The sequence below is a fragment of the Vulpes lagopus genome, chromosome 10 (assembly GCF_018345385.1).
Source record: "Vulpes lagopus strain Blue_001 chromosome 10, ASM1834538v1, whole genome shotgun sequence".
NCBI lineage: Eukaryota > Metazoa > Chordata > Mammalia > Carnivora > Canidae > Vulpes > Vulpes lagopus.
In genome coordinates, this window is record NC_054833.1 from 27,430,621 (window position 1) to 27,449,169 (window position 18,549).

The window sequence follows — 18,549 nt, forward strand, 5'->3', positions numbered from 1 at the left end:
TCTGGGCTCGCCACACTTCAACGCACCTTGAAATGGGCTCGCCTCCTGCGCGCCGCGACGGACGGGCGGCCGAGCCAATGGGCTGGCGCGCTGGCGGGCGGCGGCCAATGGGCGCGCGGCGGGGGCGGGGCCGGGGTCCGGCCCGCTAGGCTTCACCGCGGCGAGGGCTGCGCTGCGCCCGGGCGAGGAGTGCAGGTGCCGCCGCGCCGGGGCCGGAGGCTGCGCGCCGAGCGAGCCGAGCCGCGCCGCGGAGGATGGGGAGCGGGCCGCCCGGGCTGCAGGGGCACCGGCGCGGGGCGTAGCGGGCGGGGCCGGGGCGCGGGAGCGTTCGGGTAGGATGAGGCTCCTGGCTGGCGCGCGGTAGTACTATGATTTGGTATGTGGCCACTTTGATAGCAAGTGTGATCGGCACCCGAGGTCTCGCGGCTCAAGGTGAGTTGAAGTGCAGCGCCCGGCCCGGCGCCCGCCGCCCCGCCGCCCCGCCGCCCCGCCGAGGTGGGGTCCCGCGGGGCGCGCCCCGGCTGCACCCGCGCGTGCCGACACCCGGGCTCCGGCGGGGCGCGCCGGCGGCTCCCCAACTCCGGCCGCCGCGGGCCGGGGGAGTCCGCGGGCCGGGGCGGCGCAGCAGCCTTGCAGCGGGGGGCGCCCCAGCCCCGCGACCCCTGGCGCCCACGGCCCCCGGAGGCGCAGCGGTGCCCGCCTCCCGCTCGCCGGCGCACGCCCCCCGGGCCCGTCCCGGCCGCCGTGTCCGCGCGCCCAGCCCTCCGGTGCCCGCGCCCCCTGCCCGCACCCGCGCCCCGGCCGCCAAAGTTCCCCGAGCGCGGGCCGCGCAGGGCCGACCCCGCCGCCGCCGCCCGCCCGGGCGCGGGACCCGCTCCGCTGCTGGAGAGGGCGGCGGGGCGCGCGGCGGGCTGGGGTCCCCCTCCCTCTGCAGCATCTCGGAGCCCGGGAGCGTTTTCTTTCTGTGACTTCCCCGGGTCTGAGCCCGGGATGCGACGGCCGGGAAGCCGGCGAGTTGGGTGCTGCGTGCGTGAGCGCGCGCGCGCTTTTGCCTGGAGACGGGCCGAGCGACCCGCAAGGCTCCGGGCGGCACCGCAGGCTCCCGGCCCCCCGAGGGGGTGAGCGGAGCGGGCGCTGGGACTCCGAGCTCACCGTCTGCAGCGCACGGACGCGACCCGGCTGCGGGCAAGTCCCCCAGGCCCCGAGGAGGGGACAGGGGCCGAGAACCGGCGGGGGCGGAGGTGGGCGCGGAGGGCAGGGGGCCTGGGCGGAGAGGACCCGCGCTGGGGCACAGCGCTGGCGAGGGGCACCCCCCCCCCCCACCGGGGCCCTCGGCTCCTCTGGGAGGTGCAGGGGGAGAGCGGAGCGATCGGGAAAGTTTCTAGGATGGAACGTCTCCCGTGCTATTCGAGGAAGGGAGTGAGTCTGGAAACGGAACCAGAGGAGGGCCAAGGAAGGGTGATTTGGTGAAACGCTATGTCGACACGGGTGGTCTTCAAACTCCATTTCTCAGTTGGGAAAACTGAGGCCGGGGAGCCCCAGGAGCGTGTGGGATGGCGGTGGGTGTGACATGGGTCGGGCCGTGTGTGAGAATCTGCCCTTAGCTTCAGCCTCCTCCGATCCCCGGTTCCTTGTAGTCTTCCGATGCCCTCATCCTCCTCCCCTCCAGGTTTTGGTACGTTCCTGCTATGGGACTGTCGCTGAAAGCACAAAAGGAGCTGCTGGGGATCTTTGAATAAAAAAAAGAAAAAAGAAAAAAGAAAAAAAAAAAACAGATACTGAAAGGAGGCTCTGAAATAGCCTCCACCCTGAGAAGTTAGGGTGAGGGGAATGGACTTTGGGCAAGTTTAAACACAGATTGAAGGCAGGTGGGTTTATACCTGCAGCAACACACAGAATGGCCAGACAGAAGGAAGGACTTCCCACCATCGAAGGTTGTTGGGCATGAAGGTTATGGGTGTGGAGAGGTCCCTCTGTCGGGGCTGGCTTGACATGCACCCCTGAGCCTGCTCCTCTTGTTGGTCTTGGGGTCCTTTTAGCTTAAAAAGGCTATTTGCATGTTAGTCAAGGACCTAGGTACAGAGGCAAATGATCTGGTTCCAAGTCCTGGCTCTGCCACTTGCTGGCCCCGTGACCTTGGACAAGCTGCCCAACCTTTGAAATGTCATTTGCCTCAATGGAAGTGTAAGGTTAACAGTATGAGCTTGTGGGGTTTTCTGGTGAACGCTAGCGCTGTAAAGAACTGAACGACTACCTGATGTATATACTAGGTGCTCAATAAATGTTAACATGGCTATTATTCTTATATTCGGTATTTCCGGGGTTCCCGGCTGCTGCTCAGTTTCTGTCCCTGCGGCCAGTCAGGGCATTGGGACCTGGGAGTATCTTGGGGGAAGTTCAGAAGGCTGCCTCTGTCAGGAACCAGGTAGCGGCTGCGGCTGACCTTGTCTGAGGAGAACCTCTTGTTCCCCTGAATCCCAGGGAGGTGTGCCGAGGGCGTGCTTGGAAATCCTTTGAAAGATCTGCAGAACTGCGAGTTGTATCCGCGGTCAGAGGCTTGTGGGAAGGATGCAGGAGCCCGGGAGGCACGCAGCCTCTGGAGTGGGGGGGGAGGGGGGGCCTGTGTGGCAGGCCTTTGCTCACACGGGAAATGCCAGCCACTGTTCCACGCTGGCTCTGGGTGAGAGCTCAGCTGCTCTCTGGCTGGCTTTAAAGGCGACTTCTGGGGAGATTCCTGAGAGCCAGGGGCTTGGAGATGCCCCCTTTAGGGCTTGGCTGAAGCAGAGGCTGCTCCAACAGAGGGGTAAAAGGGAATGTGGGTTGGGACAGTTAGGGATGGGCTCCCCTTTTGCCTTAGACCGTGTGTGTGTGTGTGTGTGTGTGTGTGTGTGTGTGTGTGTGTGTGTATGGTGAGTAGGGTCCCTGGAGAGGTCGGAGAGGGTACGGAGAACATAGGTATCTGGAGTCTGGGAGATAGATGGTGCCTGGCTCTCGGCATTCCAGGCTGAGCAAGCTCAGGGGGGACCCTGGGCCATGCCTGGGTGACTGTGGACCTGCCGTCGAGGTCTTATTCCCAAGGCCGCCGCCTCCTGTCCACCCAGATGCTGCGGTTGGGTTACCCCTGCTACGGTGGCCCCACACCCACGGGGGTTCTGACTCCCATCCTCCGGGTAGGGTACCTCTACCTGCCTGGCCTTGACTCTCCCTTCTTCCCTTTGCTGCTGAAGGTGGGAGGGAGGAGATGGTGACCAGGAGGCTCTAGCAGGACCCCACGGGCAGTCCCTCCGCAAAGAAGGACTCTGTTGGGCAAGTGGCCAAGCGGTCCGTGCGCGCTCCCGTCCCCTGCACACGCGCCAGAGGCAGGGGTGTGTCTGGCAGCCTGCACCCCGGCAGAAGCTGAGGACGGGATGTGATGGAAAGGGCACGGCCCAGGGGCAGTGGGAAGACTCCGCTTCCAGCTCCTGGCCTGAGGCCCAACGTGTGCCAGACTTGGAGTGGGCAGGTCCCAGAGCCCGGGTTTCGTGTTTATGGCTCGGAGGCGGAAAGCCGAGGTCTGGTTACCCGAGGAGCAGAGGCTGCGCAGCTGGGCGGCGCCGAAGCTCAGCATCTCCCTCCTCCCTCCCTCCTGGCTCCTGCTCTGCTCTCCTGAGGCCCGCCTCTCCTCCCCGTGGCCCGCCCGGCCAGGGTGCGGCTCTCTCCCTCTCTCCTCTCCCTGCCCTGTCCGTCTTGGGCCTGCAGGCTGCTGGCTTCTCCCCCAGCCTTCCTGTGCTGGGGTGGGGGTGGGGAGCTACGTCCCAAAGGGGGCTAGGCCTGAGATTTAACACACTTCTCCTCTCGGAAGCCTCCTCCCTCCCCAGACACTTCCTGTGACCTTCTTAGGCTGGGGCCCCGGTCTCAGGGGGCAGTTTCCGTCTGTCTGCTGCCTACGATGAGTTCAGCAGCTTGACGAAGAGTGGATCTGAATTATGAGAAGAGCTGTAATTGGTGTGAGCCGTCTGCGGTTGTGTGCACATGCCTGTAGAGGCATGTGTGTTTGCACACGTGTGTATACATGCCTGTGCTTGCGTGTGCATGCACTGTGTCTGCATGCACATATGTAGGGGGCAGCGGGACGGGGAGGGGAGGCTCCACGTGCGGAGGCCCTCCCCTCCCCTCCGGGTGCTGTGGGTGGCAGTGTGACTACACTCGGAGCAGACACCTCACTCTCCTCACCCCTGCTCTTCACCTGAGTCGAGGCAGCCCAGAAGTTTTCCAAGTTGCAGGCTCAGCCCAAGGGCCTGATTAAAAGATGCCTGAGGTCCCAGAGAGAACGACTGAATGGGGGCAGAGCCCGGCACTGGGGGGCCAGACCCCGAGCTCCAGGGGCCCAGGAGCTCCAGCGGGGCCCTGGTAGAGCAGGGGCTGGGCCCTGGGGACAGGGCCACGGCTCCCCGGGGCGCACAGGCAGCTGTGGCCTGGCCGCCCAGGGGCCCTGCCCGCGGGGCCAGCGCGGTCTGCCCCAGGCAGCTGACCTATTTTTCCTAGGAATCTTCCTGCTTTTCTGTTCTCTCTTGCGTGAATAAGCAGGAGCCTGGTGAGCAGAGAAGGGCCTCCATCAGGGCTCTGGACAGCAGTTCCATGCGGGCCAAAGCCAAAGCAAGGAGGGAGGTGCCCGCAGGCTAGGGGTCCTCCTGGGAGGAGGGGGGACTGGGCCAGGGAGGAGGGGGACTGGGCCAGTGCCCTCAGCCGACATGGCCTCCCCCGTGCCCTAACCCGTTCGGGTCACAGGCGGCCACAGGGAGCTCGGGCCGCACCTGCACACGGGCTCTGGGACATGAGCCTCTGTCCTCATTCTCTGGCTTCAGCCCCGGGGTGCTGGGCTTCTCCGGGAGTAAGCACGGGCTTAGGTGCCCACAGGCCCATCTTGTCTTCCCCAGGAGCCCCGGGGCCCTCACCTGCCTGTCTGCGGGCCCTGGGGTACACGCGTGCGCTTGGCTGCGGGGCGTGTGCGGGGCGCGTGCGGGGCGTGTGCGGGGCGCAGGCTTCCTGGGCGCGTGCGGGGCGCGTGCGGGGCGCGTGCGGGGCTTGCGGGGTGTGTATGCGGGGTGCAGGCCTCCCGTGGTGCGTGCGGGGCCTGCGGGGTGCTGCGGGGCTTGCGGGATGTATGCGGGGCGCGTGCGGCGCGCAGGCCTCCCGTGGTGCGTGCGGGCGCGTGGGGCGCGTGCAGGGCGTGGGGCGGGGCGTGGCCGTGCCCTTCCGCGGAGGAGCCCCTGCAGGAGCCGAGGTTGAATTACGACTGCTTCCTGCCAGGGGCTCCTGGGGAAAAGGCTCTTGGAAATACAATCTAGCCGAGAGCAAATTAAGGTTGCTAATAGCAGGGCTGCGGCCTCGCAGGGTGCGGGGGGGGGGGGGGGGGGGGAGCGGGCCCAGCCCGGGGTGGGTGGGGGGCAGCCCCAGGGGAGGCGCCCTCCGTCCTGCCCTCGGTCCGGAGCCCTGTGGGGTGGGGGCTGGGAGCCAGCACCCTGAGAGGGGGAGGGGGCGGGGGCGGAGGACGGGAGCCCGCCTGGCCGGGGCCTTGCTGGAGGCAGAAGGGTGGCCCCGACCTCCAGCCCACCTGCCTCCTGTCACCTGCGCTCTGCAGTGGTCCCTGCTCTGGGCCGTGGGGCGCCTGCCCCTGCTTCCTCAGGCCACCCCTCTGGGTGTGTGCTGGTGTGGGAGGCTCCCTGGAATCTCCTGGAGCCTCCTGGCTTGTTGGGGAGGAGTGATTGGGGGACTATTGGGGGCTGTGCCTTTTTTGGACTCAGCAGGGATTATTTTTAGGCTGGCAGATGGAGGTGGCGGTGGCTGTCGCTGGTATTATTAGACAACAGGCCTGTGGTTTGGGAGTCTGGTGCCCAGAGGAGGAGGGGGCGGGGGGACGAGGAAGAGGAGGAGGAGGAGGAGGATCAGGAACAGGAGGCTCCGGGAGGACCTTGTACTGGAGGATGATGGGGCTGGTGGCCCCTCCGCCCGTGCTCCCCCCTTGCCAGGGCTGCTACCTGCAGAGTGATGCTGAGCCCAGGCCTCTCGAGGCCAGCAGCTGCCTTCTGCCGGGCCCACCCTGTCTCCTGTGTGGCTACGGGGCCCTGAGCCACAGGGGGTGGGGAGGGACCACCCCTTGGCCGGGTAGGGTGTGGGGTGCCGCCGGGAGAGGCCTTGGGGCCTGGGCCTGGGCTCGGCAGGGGAGTGCCCCCCCCCTCCTGAGTGAGTCCCAGGTTGCTCCTTAGTGAAAACGAGCCCATTGCGTTTTGTTCAGGTGGGCATCTGGACATCGGGGGACGTTTGTGGCCTGGCCCAGGGCCTGCCGTGCGCTGGGTACTCAGGACGCGAGGTGGCTGGCGTGGACGCTGCCCTGCCCTGCCCTCCTAGAGCTCCTGGGGTGCGCGGGGTGCTCCTCCTCTGCCAGCCACTGGGCAGGAGCCCATCCTGGGGCAGGACTGGTGGGGCCAGGCTCCATGCACCTGGATCCAAGCAGCCTGGGCCTGGCCGCCCACCGGGCACCACCTGCGTAGACAGGGGACTGGTCCCCTCGGGGTGCCCCAGAAGGTCAGCCAGACCACAGGGGCCACCTGGTCCCCCCTGCTCTCCTGCTGCTTCCCCCGGCAGAGCCCCAAGGGGCAGGCTTGTTGCCCTCGGTCCGCAGTTTCCTGCCTCTTCCCAGACCCGCCGCGGCTCCGAGGGTCCAGGGCAGCTCCTGCGCCCTCAGCGCCACAGCCTCCTCTCTTGGCTGCCCAGGCTCTTTGCTGGGAAAGGGGCCTGCCCCCCCCCCCACCCCTTGCAGCCCCTCCTCACCCAGTCGCTCTAGGTCCTTCCTCCCCCTCCCTCTTCCCATACCCTCCCCCATCTCCCCTCCCCTTTCCCATCCCCTCCCCCTTCTCCTCTCCCCCTCCCCATCCCCTCTCCCCCTTTCCCCCATCTTCTCCTACCCTCCTCCCCTCCTCCTCTCCCCCTTCCCATCCCCTCCTTCCCTTCTCCCTTCCTCCTTTCCCCCTTTCCCATCCCCTCTCCTCCCCCTTCCCATCCCCTCTCCTCCTTCCCCTCCCCTCCCTTCCCCTCCCTTCCCCTCCCCCTTCCCATCCCCTCTCCTCCTTCCCCTCCCCTCCCTTCCCCTCCCTTCCCCTCCCCCTTCCCATCCCCTCTCCTCCTTCCCCTCCCCTCCCTTCCCCTCCCTTCCCCTCCCCCTTCCCATCCCCTCTCCTCCTTCCCCTCCCCTCCCTTCCCCTCCCTTCCCCTCCCCCTTCCCATCCCCTCTCCTTCCCCTCTCCCCTCCCTTCCTTCCCCTCCCCTCCCTTCCCCTTCCCCCTCCCCCTTCCCATCTCCTCTCCTCCTTTCCCCCTTCTCCCTTCTCCCTTCCCATCCACTCCCCTCCTCCCTTCCCATCCTCTCCCCCCTTCCCCCTCCCTCCTTCCCATCCTCTCCCTCCCCTCCCCCTCCCCCTCCCCCCCCCTTCCTGCTCTCAGTTGCTGCAGGCAGCCCTGCTGGGAAGAAGCCCACTTGCTTCCTGAGGAATCCTCCACTCTCTCCCCTCCCGGTTCCGGGTCCATGAAGCCCGTGTCTCTGTGTCCCCTGTGCCCGGAGTCCTGTGTCCTGCCCTGGGCCGGGCTCTGCCTGCGTCCCTGCCTCTCTCTCCTGGTTTCTTGAGTCCCTTTCACTCTTAGGTTTGGGTTTGGTGTCCTCCTGGGTTACAGCTCATCTCTCTCCTCCATCAAGCCCCTCTTCCCTTTTTGCTGCCAGCTTGTTTACTTTTTTTTTTTTCCTTGTTGGAGCTTTTCTGGGGAAAGTGTTTTATTAGACATGCTTTGGCTCGGAAAGGATCGGGCTCAGGAAGGAGTGCTTGTAGGTGTTGAGTGAGAGTGCTGTGTGTTGACGAGTTGAGGAAGCTGATAAATATTTTAGGGCTCAGCAAACCAGGAGCATTGGACGGAGTGCAGAGGCTGGGGCAGGGCTCCCACCCCTCCGCTTTCTTCTTGGGAAACTCTCTCCTTTTGCTTTCCTCAGAATCCTTGGGATGCTCCTCTTGCCCTTCCCCTCTGCCCCTGCTGGTCCAGGCCGGAAGGGGTCCTTCTGCAGAATTGCCAGTGGGGCTGACTGGCTTGGGGGCAGGTCTAGGGTCGGCCTTGGGTGGGTGCTGCGTCCTGAGCCCCAGGCCAGCTGGGGAGGGGATGGAAACCTGGAGCCTGGAGCCTGGCGGTGCTGGGGGAGGTGTGAGAGGCCGCCTCATTGCTCTGTGGTGAGGATGAGGCAGGCATTGATTGTACTGTGGGAACCCGCTTCCACGCCCACCCACCTCCTGGCATTGCCCCCCCCCCCCCCCCCCCCCCGCCCTCAATCCCCTGTAGCTGGGGAGCTACCGAGATGCAGACCCCAGCCTCACCGCTAAAGGGGGCAACCGTCAGCCCCTCTGCCTCCTGTCTTCAGCTGTAGGGCCCGAGCCCTGGGCAGGGGCCCCCTTCCATGGTCAGCCTCTGTCCCCCATGCCGGGTACCCAGGCCCTGGGATAACTCCTTCCTCTTCCTGAGGCTCCTGTCTTTCCTCTTTTCACCACCTGGAAAGTCCATGCAACACACAGTCCCGTATTCACAGGCACACTCACATCCCCCCAGGCACACACTCACCCGTGTGGTTTTGCCAAGAGCTCACATATGCATCATGCACACACATACACTCCCCCATGCACACACACATGGCTCCCCCTGCTGGCTCCTGGTGCCTGCCTTCTGTCCTGTCCTTCTGGGTCCAGGATCAGCCTTTGTGCTCCTAGAGGCGGGGTGGCAGGCTCTGTCCCCTTCTGGGTGCCCCTGGGGTTGTGGGGGAGGGGCCTGCGGCACCTGAGCCCTCTCCTTGCTTTCCCCGAGGGGCTGGAATTCAAACCTAGCCTGAAGCAAGGTTGGGGGTGGGGGGAGTTGGGAAACCTGCTGGGCCTTAGGCAGGTGAGTGCAACACTGTGCTCTGCTCCAAAAATACTCTGTGATCTTAGCTCTTTCTCTAGAAAACAGTGATGTCACCAGTAGCCAATCAGCTTCTAGAAGAGCTTGCCTCCTCCTCCTTCCGCAACTTTGGGAGGAGAGGGAGAGGGGGATGGGAAGGGAGAGAAGGAGAGACACAGAGATGAACAGACAACATGTAGGCAGCCGCGGAGCGGGATGCAAACATAGCAACCCAAGCACACGGAGGTCCCTCCACAGAAAAGCAGGCAAAATCCCTCCCCGGTGCAGAGGGACAGGAAATCCACATATTTCCCCCAACACAACACACACACACACACCCCACACACTGATGGAGACATGAAAACCGAGAAAGACAGACCAGTATAGAAGAATTCACACAGGGTGGGAGCTAAGAGGAAAAGACAGAGACACAGAGACCTGAAGAGAGACAGAGCAGCACAGAGAGACCCAGAGAAGGAGCAGGGGAGAGAGGGACCTGGGAAGAGTCAGAGAGACAGACGCACAGCAGGACCAGAGACACAGAGACATGAAGGGAAGCCAGAGACGATAGGAGACAGGGACACACGGGGGGTCAGAGATGCAGTAAGAGTCTGTGTGAGAGGCCCCACAACAGATGGGAGGCTGGATAGAGGGACGAGGGACTGAGGGACGGAGCCCGCCCCCCCCCCAGCCGCCGGAGGCCCTCAGCTCTAGGCTTGGCGCCCCAGCTGCGCAGCTGCTGTCCGTGGTGCTGCCCGGAGCCGGGCTGGGGGGAGGCGAGCTGAGGGCCAGCCGAGGCCTAGGCCCAGCAGCGGTGGGTAGTGTGGGGAAGGGGCCCGAGAGCCTCTCCAGGGCCATCTCTTTCCCTGGGAAGCCAGCTGGACAAGGTGACTTTGTGAGCATGGAGTTCTCGTGTGGGAGGGAGCAGTTTTAGGCTGAAGTGGGGGTGGCACACGTCCTGTGGGGGCTCAGGTGTGGTGGTCAGGGGCTGCCAGGCGGGAGTAGCTGCACCTGAGCTGACCTGTCCTCTGTGTCCTCCAGCTCAGGCCGCGGCTGGGTCCTCCACTCTGCCTCCTGCTGCAGGGTGGGGGGGATGCACCCTTGCCAGCTGTGTGTTTGGTCATCTGCCAGAGGTGGGATGATCTCCCCTGAGCAGGCAGGCACAGCAGTCCCAGCGTCCCCGCGTCGTCCCCAGCATCCTGCCTGCCTGCTGGGGATGCTGGGCTCCGCAGTTGGAGGGCTGGAGGCTGCGCCTGCGCCCCTCTCCACAGCAGGTGCCAGTGGGGCAAGGGAGGAGGGGCCCAGAGAGGCCGGTCAGGCCTGCGGGCTTTTCCCTCGGGGTTGCCACAGCAGCCTGAGCTGGCTGGCTCGGGATTCCCCGCTCCTGGGTGGAGTACTCGTGTTTTGTGCTGCGAACCTCCTCAGGCTGAGCTGGGGGTGGGGCGTGGGAGGAGGCTGGCTCTGCGGCTCTTACCAGGCTCTGGTGGGAAGCCTCCTGCGCAGGGAGGCATCGAGTATCTACCCCCTGTGGCCCAGGCTGCGGCCCCTCCACTTCCTCAGTTCTCAGCCAGAGTCCTGAGAACTGTTGGGGGCTGGGGGGTGGGGGGGGGACATGGTCATGGCTGTGCTCCTCGGGACTGCGGAGGGAGGATTTGGCTTGCACGACTGGATGGAACCGCTTCTTCCTCTTCCTCTCTCCTTCCACCCATCTCAAGTTCTTGGGTGCCCGGGGCTCCAGGGCCCCCCGGAGGTGTGAACAGAGGGGGGTGAGAGGGTTCGGGGGCACCGGGACCCTCTGGGGGGTGATGGAGCTCTTAAGGGGGCGGCCTGGGGCCGTGGGGAAGGGTGGGGGCTAGAGGGCCTGGGACATGGTGGGGGCTGCTGGAGCGGGACCTCCGCCCACCTCCCTTGTGCACTCCCTGTGCCACCCGCAGCTGCCCACGGCCTGCGAGAGGAACCTGAGTTTGTGACCGCGAGAGCCGGCGAGGGCGTCGTCCTGCGATGCGACGTGATTCACCCCGTGACGGGCCAGCCCCCGCCCTATGTCGTGGAGTGGTTCAAGTTTGGGGTGCCCATCCCTATCTTCATCAAGTTTGGCTACTACCCACCCCACGTGGATCCTGAGTATGCAGGTAAGGGCTGGGCTGCTGTGTGCCCGCTCCTGGCTCAGCCACGGCCTGCCTGCCCTTGCGGTCGTGGTCACAGTTGCGGTCACGGTCATGGTCGCAGTCGCGGTCACCGTTGCGGTCACTGTTGCGGTCGAGGCTCCTCCAGCCTTCCTCTCTGTGGCCGCTCATCGTTTCCCGACTGGTGTGTTACCTGTTCCCCATAGTCCCTGCCTCTTCCATGCCCTCCTTTGGGCTTCAGTAGGTTTTCATTAAGTGGGAGTTGAGGGAGGAGGGGCCGCAGATGGGGGTGGGGGGGTGGGGGGGTCCCGGAGGGGAGGCTGCGCCAGGGCCGTGCTGGGAGCGCACAGCATGCAGGTCAGTGGGACAGAGGGACAGCAGGAGAGAGGGACAGCGGGACAGTGGGAGAGAGGGACAGAGGGACAGTGGGAGCATGGGAGAGCGGGACAGAGGGACAGCAGGAGCGCGGGACAGAGGGACAGTGGGAGAGTGGGACAGCGGGAGAGCAGAACAGAGGGACAGCGGGACAGAGGGACAGTGGGAGAGCAGGACAGAGGGACAGCTGGAGAGCGGGACAGCGGGACAGTGGAGAGCAGGATAGTGAGAGAGCGGAACAGTGGAGAGCGGGTCAGCGAGAAAATAGGACAGTGGGAGAGCGGGATAGGGACAGCGGAGAGCGGGACAGTGGAGAGCAGGACAGCAGGAGAATGGGACAGCAGGACAGCGGAGAGCGGGACAGCGGAGAGCGGGACAGCGGGAGAATGGGACAGCAGGACAGCGGAGAGTGGGACAGCGGAGAGCGGGACAGCGGGAGAATGGGACAGCAGGAGAGTGGAGAGCGGGAGAGCAGGACAGTGGGACAGCAGGAGAGTGGGAGAGCAGACACCGGGACAGCGGGAACGCGGTATAGCAGGACAGCGGGAGAGCGGGACAGTAGGAGAGCGGAGAGCGGGAGCGCAGGACAGTGGGAGAGCGGGACGGTCGGAGAGCTGGAGAGCGGGAGAGCGGAGAGCGGGAGCACAGGACAGCGGGACAGTGGGAGAGGACAGCGGGAACACGTGCCAGGCTGCAGGGCAGCTGTGCACAGGAGGGGCCGAGGCACAGCCCTGTGCCCTGGGCCAGGTGGCCTCGTGGCTGACACTTTGCTCTCCCTCCCTCGGCGTGAGCCCTCATGCCCTCAGGCCGGGCGCCCCATCCCGCATCCCTGGTGGCGGCGCACCCGCCCTCTGGCCCCTCTGCACCCGCCTCCTGTCCTGCCCTGTCCTGTCCCGGGGTGTCTTGCTCGGGCTCTTCCTGCCAGCGGGGGCCTCTCCGGGAGTCACTGCCAGCGTCTGTGTGCCAGTCTGCCGGCGAGGAGAGCACAGGGCCTGAGCCTGAGCACGTGAACCTGAGTGTATGTGGGTATGAGCATGAGTGTGTGAACGTGCGAATGTGTGAGCGTGTGTGTGAGTGTGAGTGGTGTGGGAGCATGTGTGTTGTGAGCGTGTGTGTGAGCATCAGCATGTGAGCATGTGAGCATGAGTGTGAGTGGGAGCATGTGTGTGTGAGCGTGTGTGTGTGAGCATCAGCATGTGAGCATGTGAGCATGAGTGTGAGTGGGAGCATGTGTGTGTGAGCGTGTGTGTGTGAGCATCAGCATGTGAGCATATGAGTGTGAGATTGAGCAGTGTGAGCACGTGTGTCCTGAGCATGTGTGACCATTAGTGTGTGAATGTGAGTGTGAGCATGTGTGTGAGCATGCGAATGTTGTGAGCATGAGTGTGTGTGAGTGCTGTGCACGCGAGTGAGCAGTGTGAGAGCATGTGTGTGAGCATCAGTGTGTGTGAGTGAGTGTCTGAGTGGGAGCATGTGTGTGAGCATGTGTGTGCATGAGTGTTGAGTGTGTGTGCAAGTGCTGGATGTGTGTGTGTGCGTGTGTGTGCACGTGAGCCTGAGTGTGACCATGAGGTGTGAGTGTGAGCGTGTGTCTAAGTGAGCATGAGGTGTGCAAGTGTGTATGTGTGAGCATGTGTGCCTGAGTGTGAGAGTGTTGTGAGCCTGTGTGTGAGAGCGTGAGTGTGAGCTGTGAGCGTGCGTGAGTGTGTGTGAGCAGGAGAGGTGTGTGTGTGTGTGTGCACGCGAGTGCTGGGAGTGCTGGGATGCTAAAGGAAGGCAGGGAGATGGCAGGGCCTTGCTTCTGCATCTACTTCCCTTTACCCCGTCTTCCCTCGAGGCCCACCGTGCGCTCTCTCTGTCTCTGTGTCGCTCTGGCGGCGGTTGGTTTTGACTCTGGTTTTTGAGTGGATTGTCAGTGTTGAGATGGGCGGGGTGAGGGCGGAGGCCGGGGGGAGGCCCGAATACAGGGTGAAGGATGAGGACGACTGGAGGGCGGAGGACAGGGTGGAGGGCAGAGGATGGGGTGAGGGCCCAGGATGGGGTGAGGGAGGAGGACGGTGTAAGGGAGGAGGTTGGGGGGAAGGACCAGGATGGGGTGAGGGACCACGATGGGGTGAGGGAGGATGACGGGGTGAGGGAGGAGGTTGAGGTGAGGGACCAAGATGGGGTGAGGGACCAGGACAGGGTGAGGGAGGAGGACGGGATAAGGGAGGAGGTTGGGGGGGAAGGACCAGGATGGGGTGAGGGCCCAGGACAGGGTGAGGGGGGAGGACAGGGGGAAGGGAGGAGGACGGGGGGAAGGACCAGGATGGGGTGAGGGCCCAGGACGGGGTGAGGGAAGAGGTTGGGGTGAAGGACCAGGACGGGGTGAGGGCCCAGGATGGGGTGAGGGAGGAGGACAGGGTAAGGGAGGAGGATGGGGGAAGGACCAGGATGGGGTGAGGGAGGACGACGGGGTGAGGGAGGAGGATGGGGTGAGGGACCAGGCCGTCGGGGGGGAGGCAAGGAGGCAGGACGAGGGCCCCAGGCAAGGCGGCGCACCGTCTCCTGTGCCCCCTGCCACCAGGGGGTGCCAGCCGCTCCCTGGGGGTCTGCTGGCGGCGCCGTGATGGCCCGTCCTGTCCCTGTCCCTGTCCCTGTCCCACAGGCCGGGCCAGCCTTCACGATAAAGCCTCCCTGCGGCTGGAGCAGGTTCGCTCTGAGGACCAGGGCTGGTACGAGTGCAAAGTGCTCATGCTGGACCAGCAGTATGACACCTTCCACAACGGCAGCTGGGTCCACCTCACCATCAACGGTGCGTCCGGGTCGCTTCCTGGGGCCGCGCGGGCCGGGGCCGGGGCGGTGGGGGCGCGGTCAGGGGAGGCCTGTTTCCCGACTCTTCTGTCCCTGCTGCGGAGATGAGTCGGCGGGGCTGGGCCCTGGTCAGCAGCTCCCACTGCCTGCCCCCTCGGGGGTCTCCTGGGGCCTTTGGGGCCCGTGGGGTGCACAGGATGGGCTTGTTGCGGGTGGCGTCCTTGGAGGGAGCAGGGGATGTGGCTCGGGGAGACCGTGCCAGCCCAGGGGTGCCTTCCCGTGCTAGTGGCATTCTTGGGGTCCCAACACGACAGGGTTCCTTCCCAGGTTACTATTTTGGTTTCTTGTTCAGTATGTTCACGTGAGCGACACGTGGTGAGCGTCTGCTGTGCACTAGCATGCACGAGGCGCTGGGGGAACGAGGGTGACGCAGCCCGGACGCGGTCCCTGCTTGTCCCGGGTTTGCCGTCTAGGAAACTAGGAATCCTGCGGAGCGTCCCCAGCTTGCCGGCGCCCGGCGTTTACGGCGCCCACGAAGCGGATCCGCTGCGTGTTGACGATGCTTTTCGAGTGTTTGGACAAAGGCAGCAAAGCGCTTTGTGGGGGCGCCGGCGGCCTGGCCCCGAGCCTGGCCCTGCTGTGGGCGGGGGTGGGCGGGGGCCTGGGTCCGAGGCTGTGACCCCAGCAGGCGCTGGGCCCTTGCGTGTCCCCACGTGGGAGTCTCGCGTGTCCCTGGGAGTCCTCCCTTGGGCGGAGATACTCCGGAGGAGCCAGGAGAAGCTGGAACCGTGCAGAGAAATCTGGAGAAGTGGCATGTGTGCTGTGGATGTGCCACACACAGCTTGGGTCCTTCTGGGTTTGGTGTCTGTGACTGTCGGCGCTGTGGGTGGGAGGGAGATTGCTGTCGTTCCTGGCCCGGAAGCTTCTCGCCGTGTCAGTCTGCCCGAGGGGTGGCCCTGCGTGCCCTGGCGCGTGGGCTCGGGCTGTGCTCCCTGGCGGGGCAGCCTCTCGGGGGCCAGGGAGGACGGGACGTGGCCGGGCGCCGGAGGCCCAGGGCTGATCCGGGCTGCCCGGTCCACGGGGAGCACTTGGCTCCTGTCCAGCGCCAGCGACTGATCGGAGGCTTATTTTAAGTCTTTGGTGCGCTGTCCCACCACACAGCAAGCGTTTGAGTCACCTCCTTTTGATGCCAGCTGTTGTGTGTGCCGAGAATGAAAACTCATCTTAATATTAGCCCAAGCAAAACATAATTAGGAAGGTAAATCTGTTGCTAAAAGCTTCACTGACTGAACGCCGCGCCAAGAGGCCCCACGTCGAATCCTGAGGCTCTCGCGCCCCTCCCGCGCTGGGCTGGATCTCCACGCCCTTTCCCTTGCCTGCGTCCCGCAGCGTCCTAAGCCACCTGGTCAGCCACCTGGGTCGCGGCCGTGGCGGGGAGGCACTCCCACACCTGGGAAGTAGAATTTAGCTGGAAGTTGCGCGTCGTGTTCCCGGCCCGTCTGGGTTCGCCCGCGCGGAAGTCGGTTCTTGGAAGATTCCTGATTGCTCTGGCGGGGACGAGTGTGGGCCGGGACCCGAGAAGGTTGGGTCCAGGGCACGGAGTGAGAGCCGGGTGATGGCAGGCGGCCATCTGCAGAGGCGGCAGGAGGACGGGACCGTCTTGCGCCGCGTCTGGGCCGCGAGTTGCCTGTGGGGCTGACGCTGGCCCTCCTCCTCCTTGGGACAGGGAAGCGAGGACCTCAGAGGAGCACGTCGAGGCCGGGAGGCCGTCGCACAGGCAGGTCCTCAGCGTGGACCGTGCAGAGGCCTGCGGTAGTGTGAGGGTGCTCGCGGCGCCGGTACTTACGCCGTGGGGCGCAACCTGGATCCTGGCTTTTGGGGTTGGCGTGAGTGACCCGCATACCTGGGCCTGGACACGGGGCTGCAGTGCTCTTTGTCTCATAATGAAATGAAGTAATGCACACATGCCCACGCACAGATACACGTGCACACACATGCATGTGTGTACACACCCGTGGCACATATGCACACATACGCACACATGCGTGCACACAGCCCACACATAGATACATGCACACACATGCGTGCACACGCGCACACACATGCCCATGCACAGATGCACATGCACGTGCACACCCACCCATGTGCACATGCACACTTGCATGTACACACATATGCAGGCCCATGCACACACCCATGCACAGATGCACACGTATAAACATGTGCGTGCACACACGTTCATGCACAGACACATGCACACTCACACGCACACACGTGCACACACACCCACGCACAGATGCACATGTACACACATGCACATGCGCCCATACAGGAGTGCACACACCCACGTGCACACAGATGCACACGTACACACATGCACATGTGCTCACACGTGTGCACGCACAGCCATGTGCACACTCAGATGCACACGTACACACCTGCACATGTGCTCACACATGTGTGCACACGCCCATGTATGCATGTGCCCACATGCATGTATCCACACGTGTGCACACCCACCCACACACAGATGTGCACGTGCACACACGCACATGCCCACGCGCTCACACGTGTGCACACGTGCACACACACGCCCATGCACAGATGCACACGTACACACACGGCCATGCAGATGCACATGCATGTGCACACACGCACACTCACATGCACACACACGCCCATGCATAGATGCACACACACGCACCCCTTGAGTGTTTCTCCTGTGGCAGGCTGTGGGGATACAGCAGTGGGGTGGGTGGAACCCAGACCCGGAAGGCCGCACACAGTTGCCACAGGGCCTTGGGGAAACGGGAGGGAGAGCTTCCGTGAGGGGGCCCTTGCGGAGAGCGGACTGGGGAGCAGGACTTACCCAGCTCAGGGCTGGCAGGTGCAGAGGGGCGTTCCAGGCAAAGGGAACAGCGTGCCTGGAAGCCCAGAGGAAGGGAGTCGGTACTCCGGGAAGGCGGCCAGGCTGTTCCGAGGGAGGTGTCGGCGGAAAGGCTAAGGACGTGGTGCCCTCTGCCGCAGGCGCCAGGACCAGGGCCCGCTCACCCTGGGACGCCTTCCCTTACCAGGAGCCCAGCTCCCAAACGGGGAGAACACAACACGCACCTTCCAGGTGAGGGCTCTCTCCCTTCATCCCCCTCCTCCACCCCGAGTTCTGAGGGCGAATATTTCCTTTATGGGTGGAGAGAGCCTGTACTGCCCACACACCGTTGCTTCCAAACCAGAATGCTCAGTGTCAGGCATTTTCTGACGGAGATCACCTCTGGAAAATGAAAGGCCCGTGAGAAATTAGAATTACAAATGGTCTCATTCTCCGTCTGTGTTTTCCCGAAGACCAGTTGGGTGGAAACAAACCCAATTATGCCTTTATCACATAGAAAATACCCCAAAAGCCCAAGCCAAGTCTTGCTTTAGGTTGGTGAATTACTTGGAGGAAAGGCCAGCCTATTTCTAACCTGCACTATTAATTATAGGGCACTTGTAAAAAAAGAATTAAGCCTGGAAATGCAGCTGGCACGCTAACACCTAATTCTGTAAATAATCGAGAGTCAAACCATTATTTTCCTGAAAACTCGAGATTGTTCAGAGTACTTTCCTGATTAGCACCTAAATAATAAAGTAATTATGTAATTAGTAATTAATTTGTCACTTCAGGACGTAATTTAATTTATTTTCTTTTCTTTTAAGCTTGACACCGGAGGTAATAGAGGCTGTGGCTGTATTAACTGTATTTTGAGGGGCGGGCTTGGCAAGAGGGGCTCTGTTGGAGATGCACACGTTCCAGGGCAGGAGGAGAGGCCTGGGAGCTGAGATTCCCGAATCCCTTTGTCAGGATCGGGAAGGCTGTTTGCCATCATTTTTATTAGATTAGACGTTGGATGAGGATTGATGCACTTGAAGGGCGACCGTTGTGTGAGTTCTGTGCGAGATGAAGGATGCTTGATTCACTCAGTATCCACGCCCGCCCCGAGCCCTGGAGCCCCCGCGTGCCCCTGCGTGCCCCTGCGTGCCCACGCTGAGCCAAGGGCTCTGGAAGTGACTGAAGAAAGTGGTCTTGTCACGGTCTGGCCCCTGGGAGGTTTTATGGGTTTGAACGTGCGTGGTCTGTAGGTAGGTGTATGTCTGCGTGTACGCTTCGTCCTCCGTCCCTTCAACACGCGTTTGCCGCGTGCTCTCTTACGTGCCAGGAACTGTGCTGGAAGCCGGGCGTGCAGTGAGATGGACAGAAAAGCTCTTTGTTCTCAGGGACAGTCCATGATCGTGGCTTTAAGGAGAATTAAGGAGTCCAAGGGGGTGGAGAATGC

General features: G+C 63.5%; 1 protein-coding gene across 6 annotated transcripts in view; it reads left to right on the forward strand.

Annotated features, from left to right (window-relative positions):
* Nucleotides 1–214: 214 nt before the first annotated feature.
* Nucleotides 215–18,549, forward strand: part of IGSF9B (immunoglobulin superfamily member 9B) — a 47,196-nt gene continuing 28,861 nt past the window's right edge. For all 6 annotated transcript variants that reach the window (XR_005990432.1, XR_005990430.1, XR_005990429.1 and 3 more), the window contains exons 1-3: nt 215–432; nt 10,880–11,077; nt 14,094–14,240. Coding sequence is in view for 2 of the 6 variants with exons in the window: in XM_041772548.1 (XP_041628482.1) it covers nt 369–432; nt 10,880–11,077; nt 14,094–14,240 (409 nt within the window). In the remaining 4 variants the exon portion in view is untranslated. The remainder of the gene's footprint in view (nt 433–10,879; nt 11,078–14,093; nt 14,241–18,549) is intronic.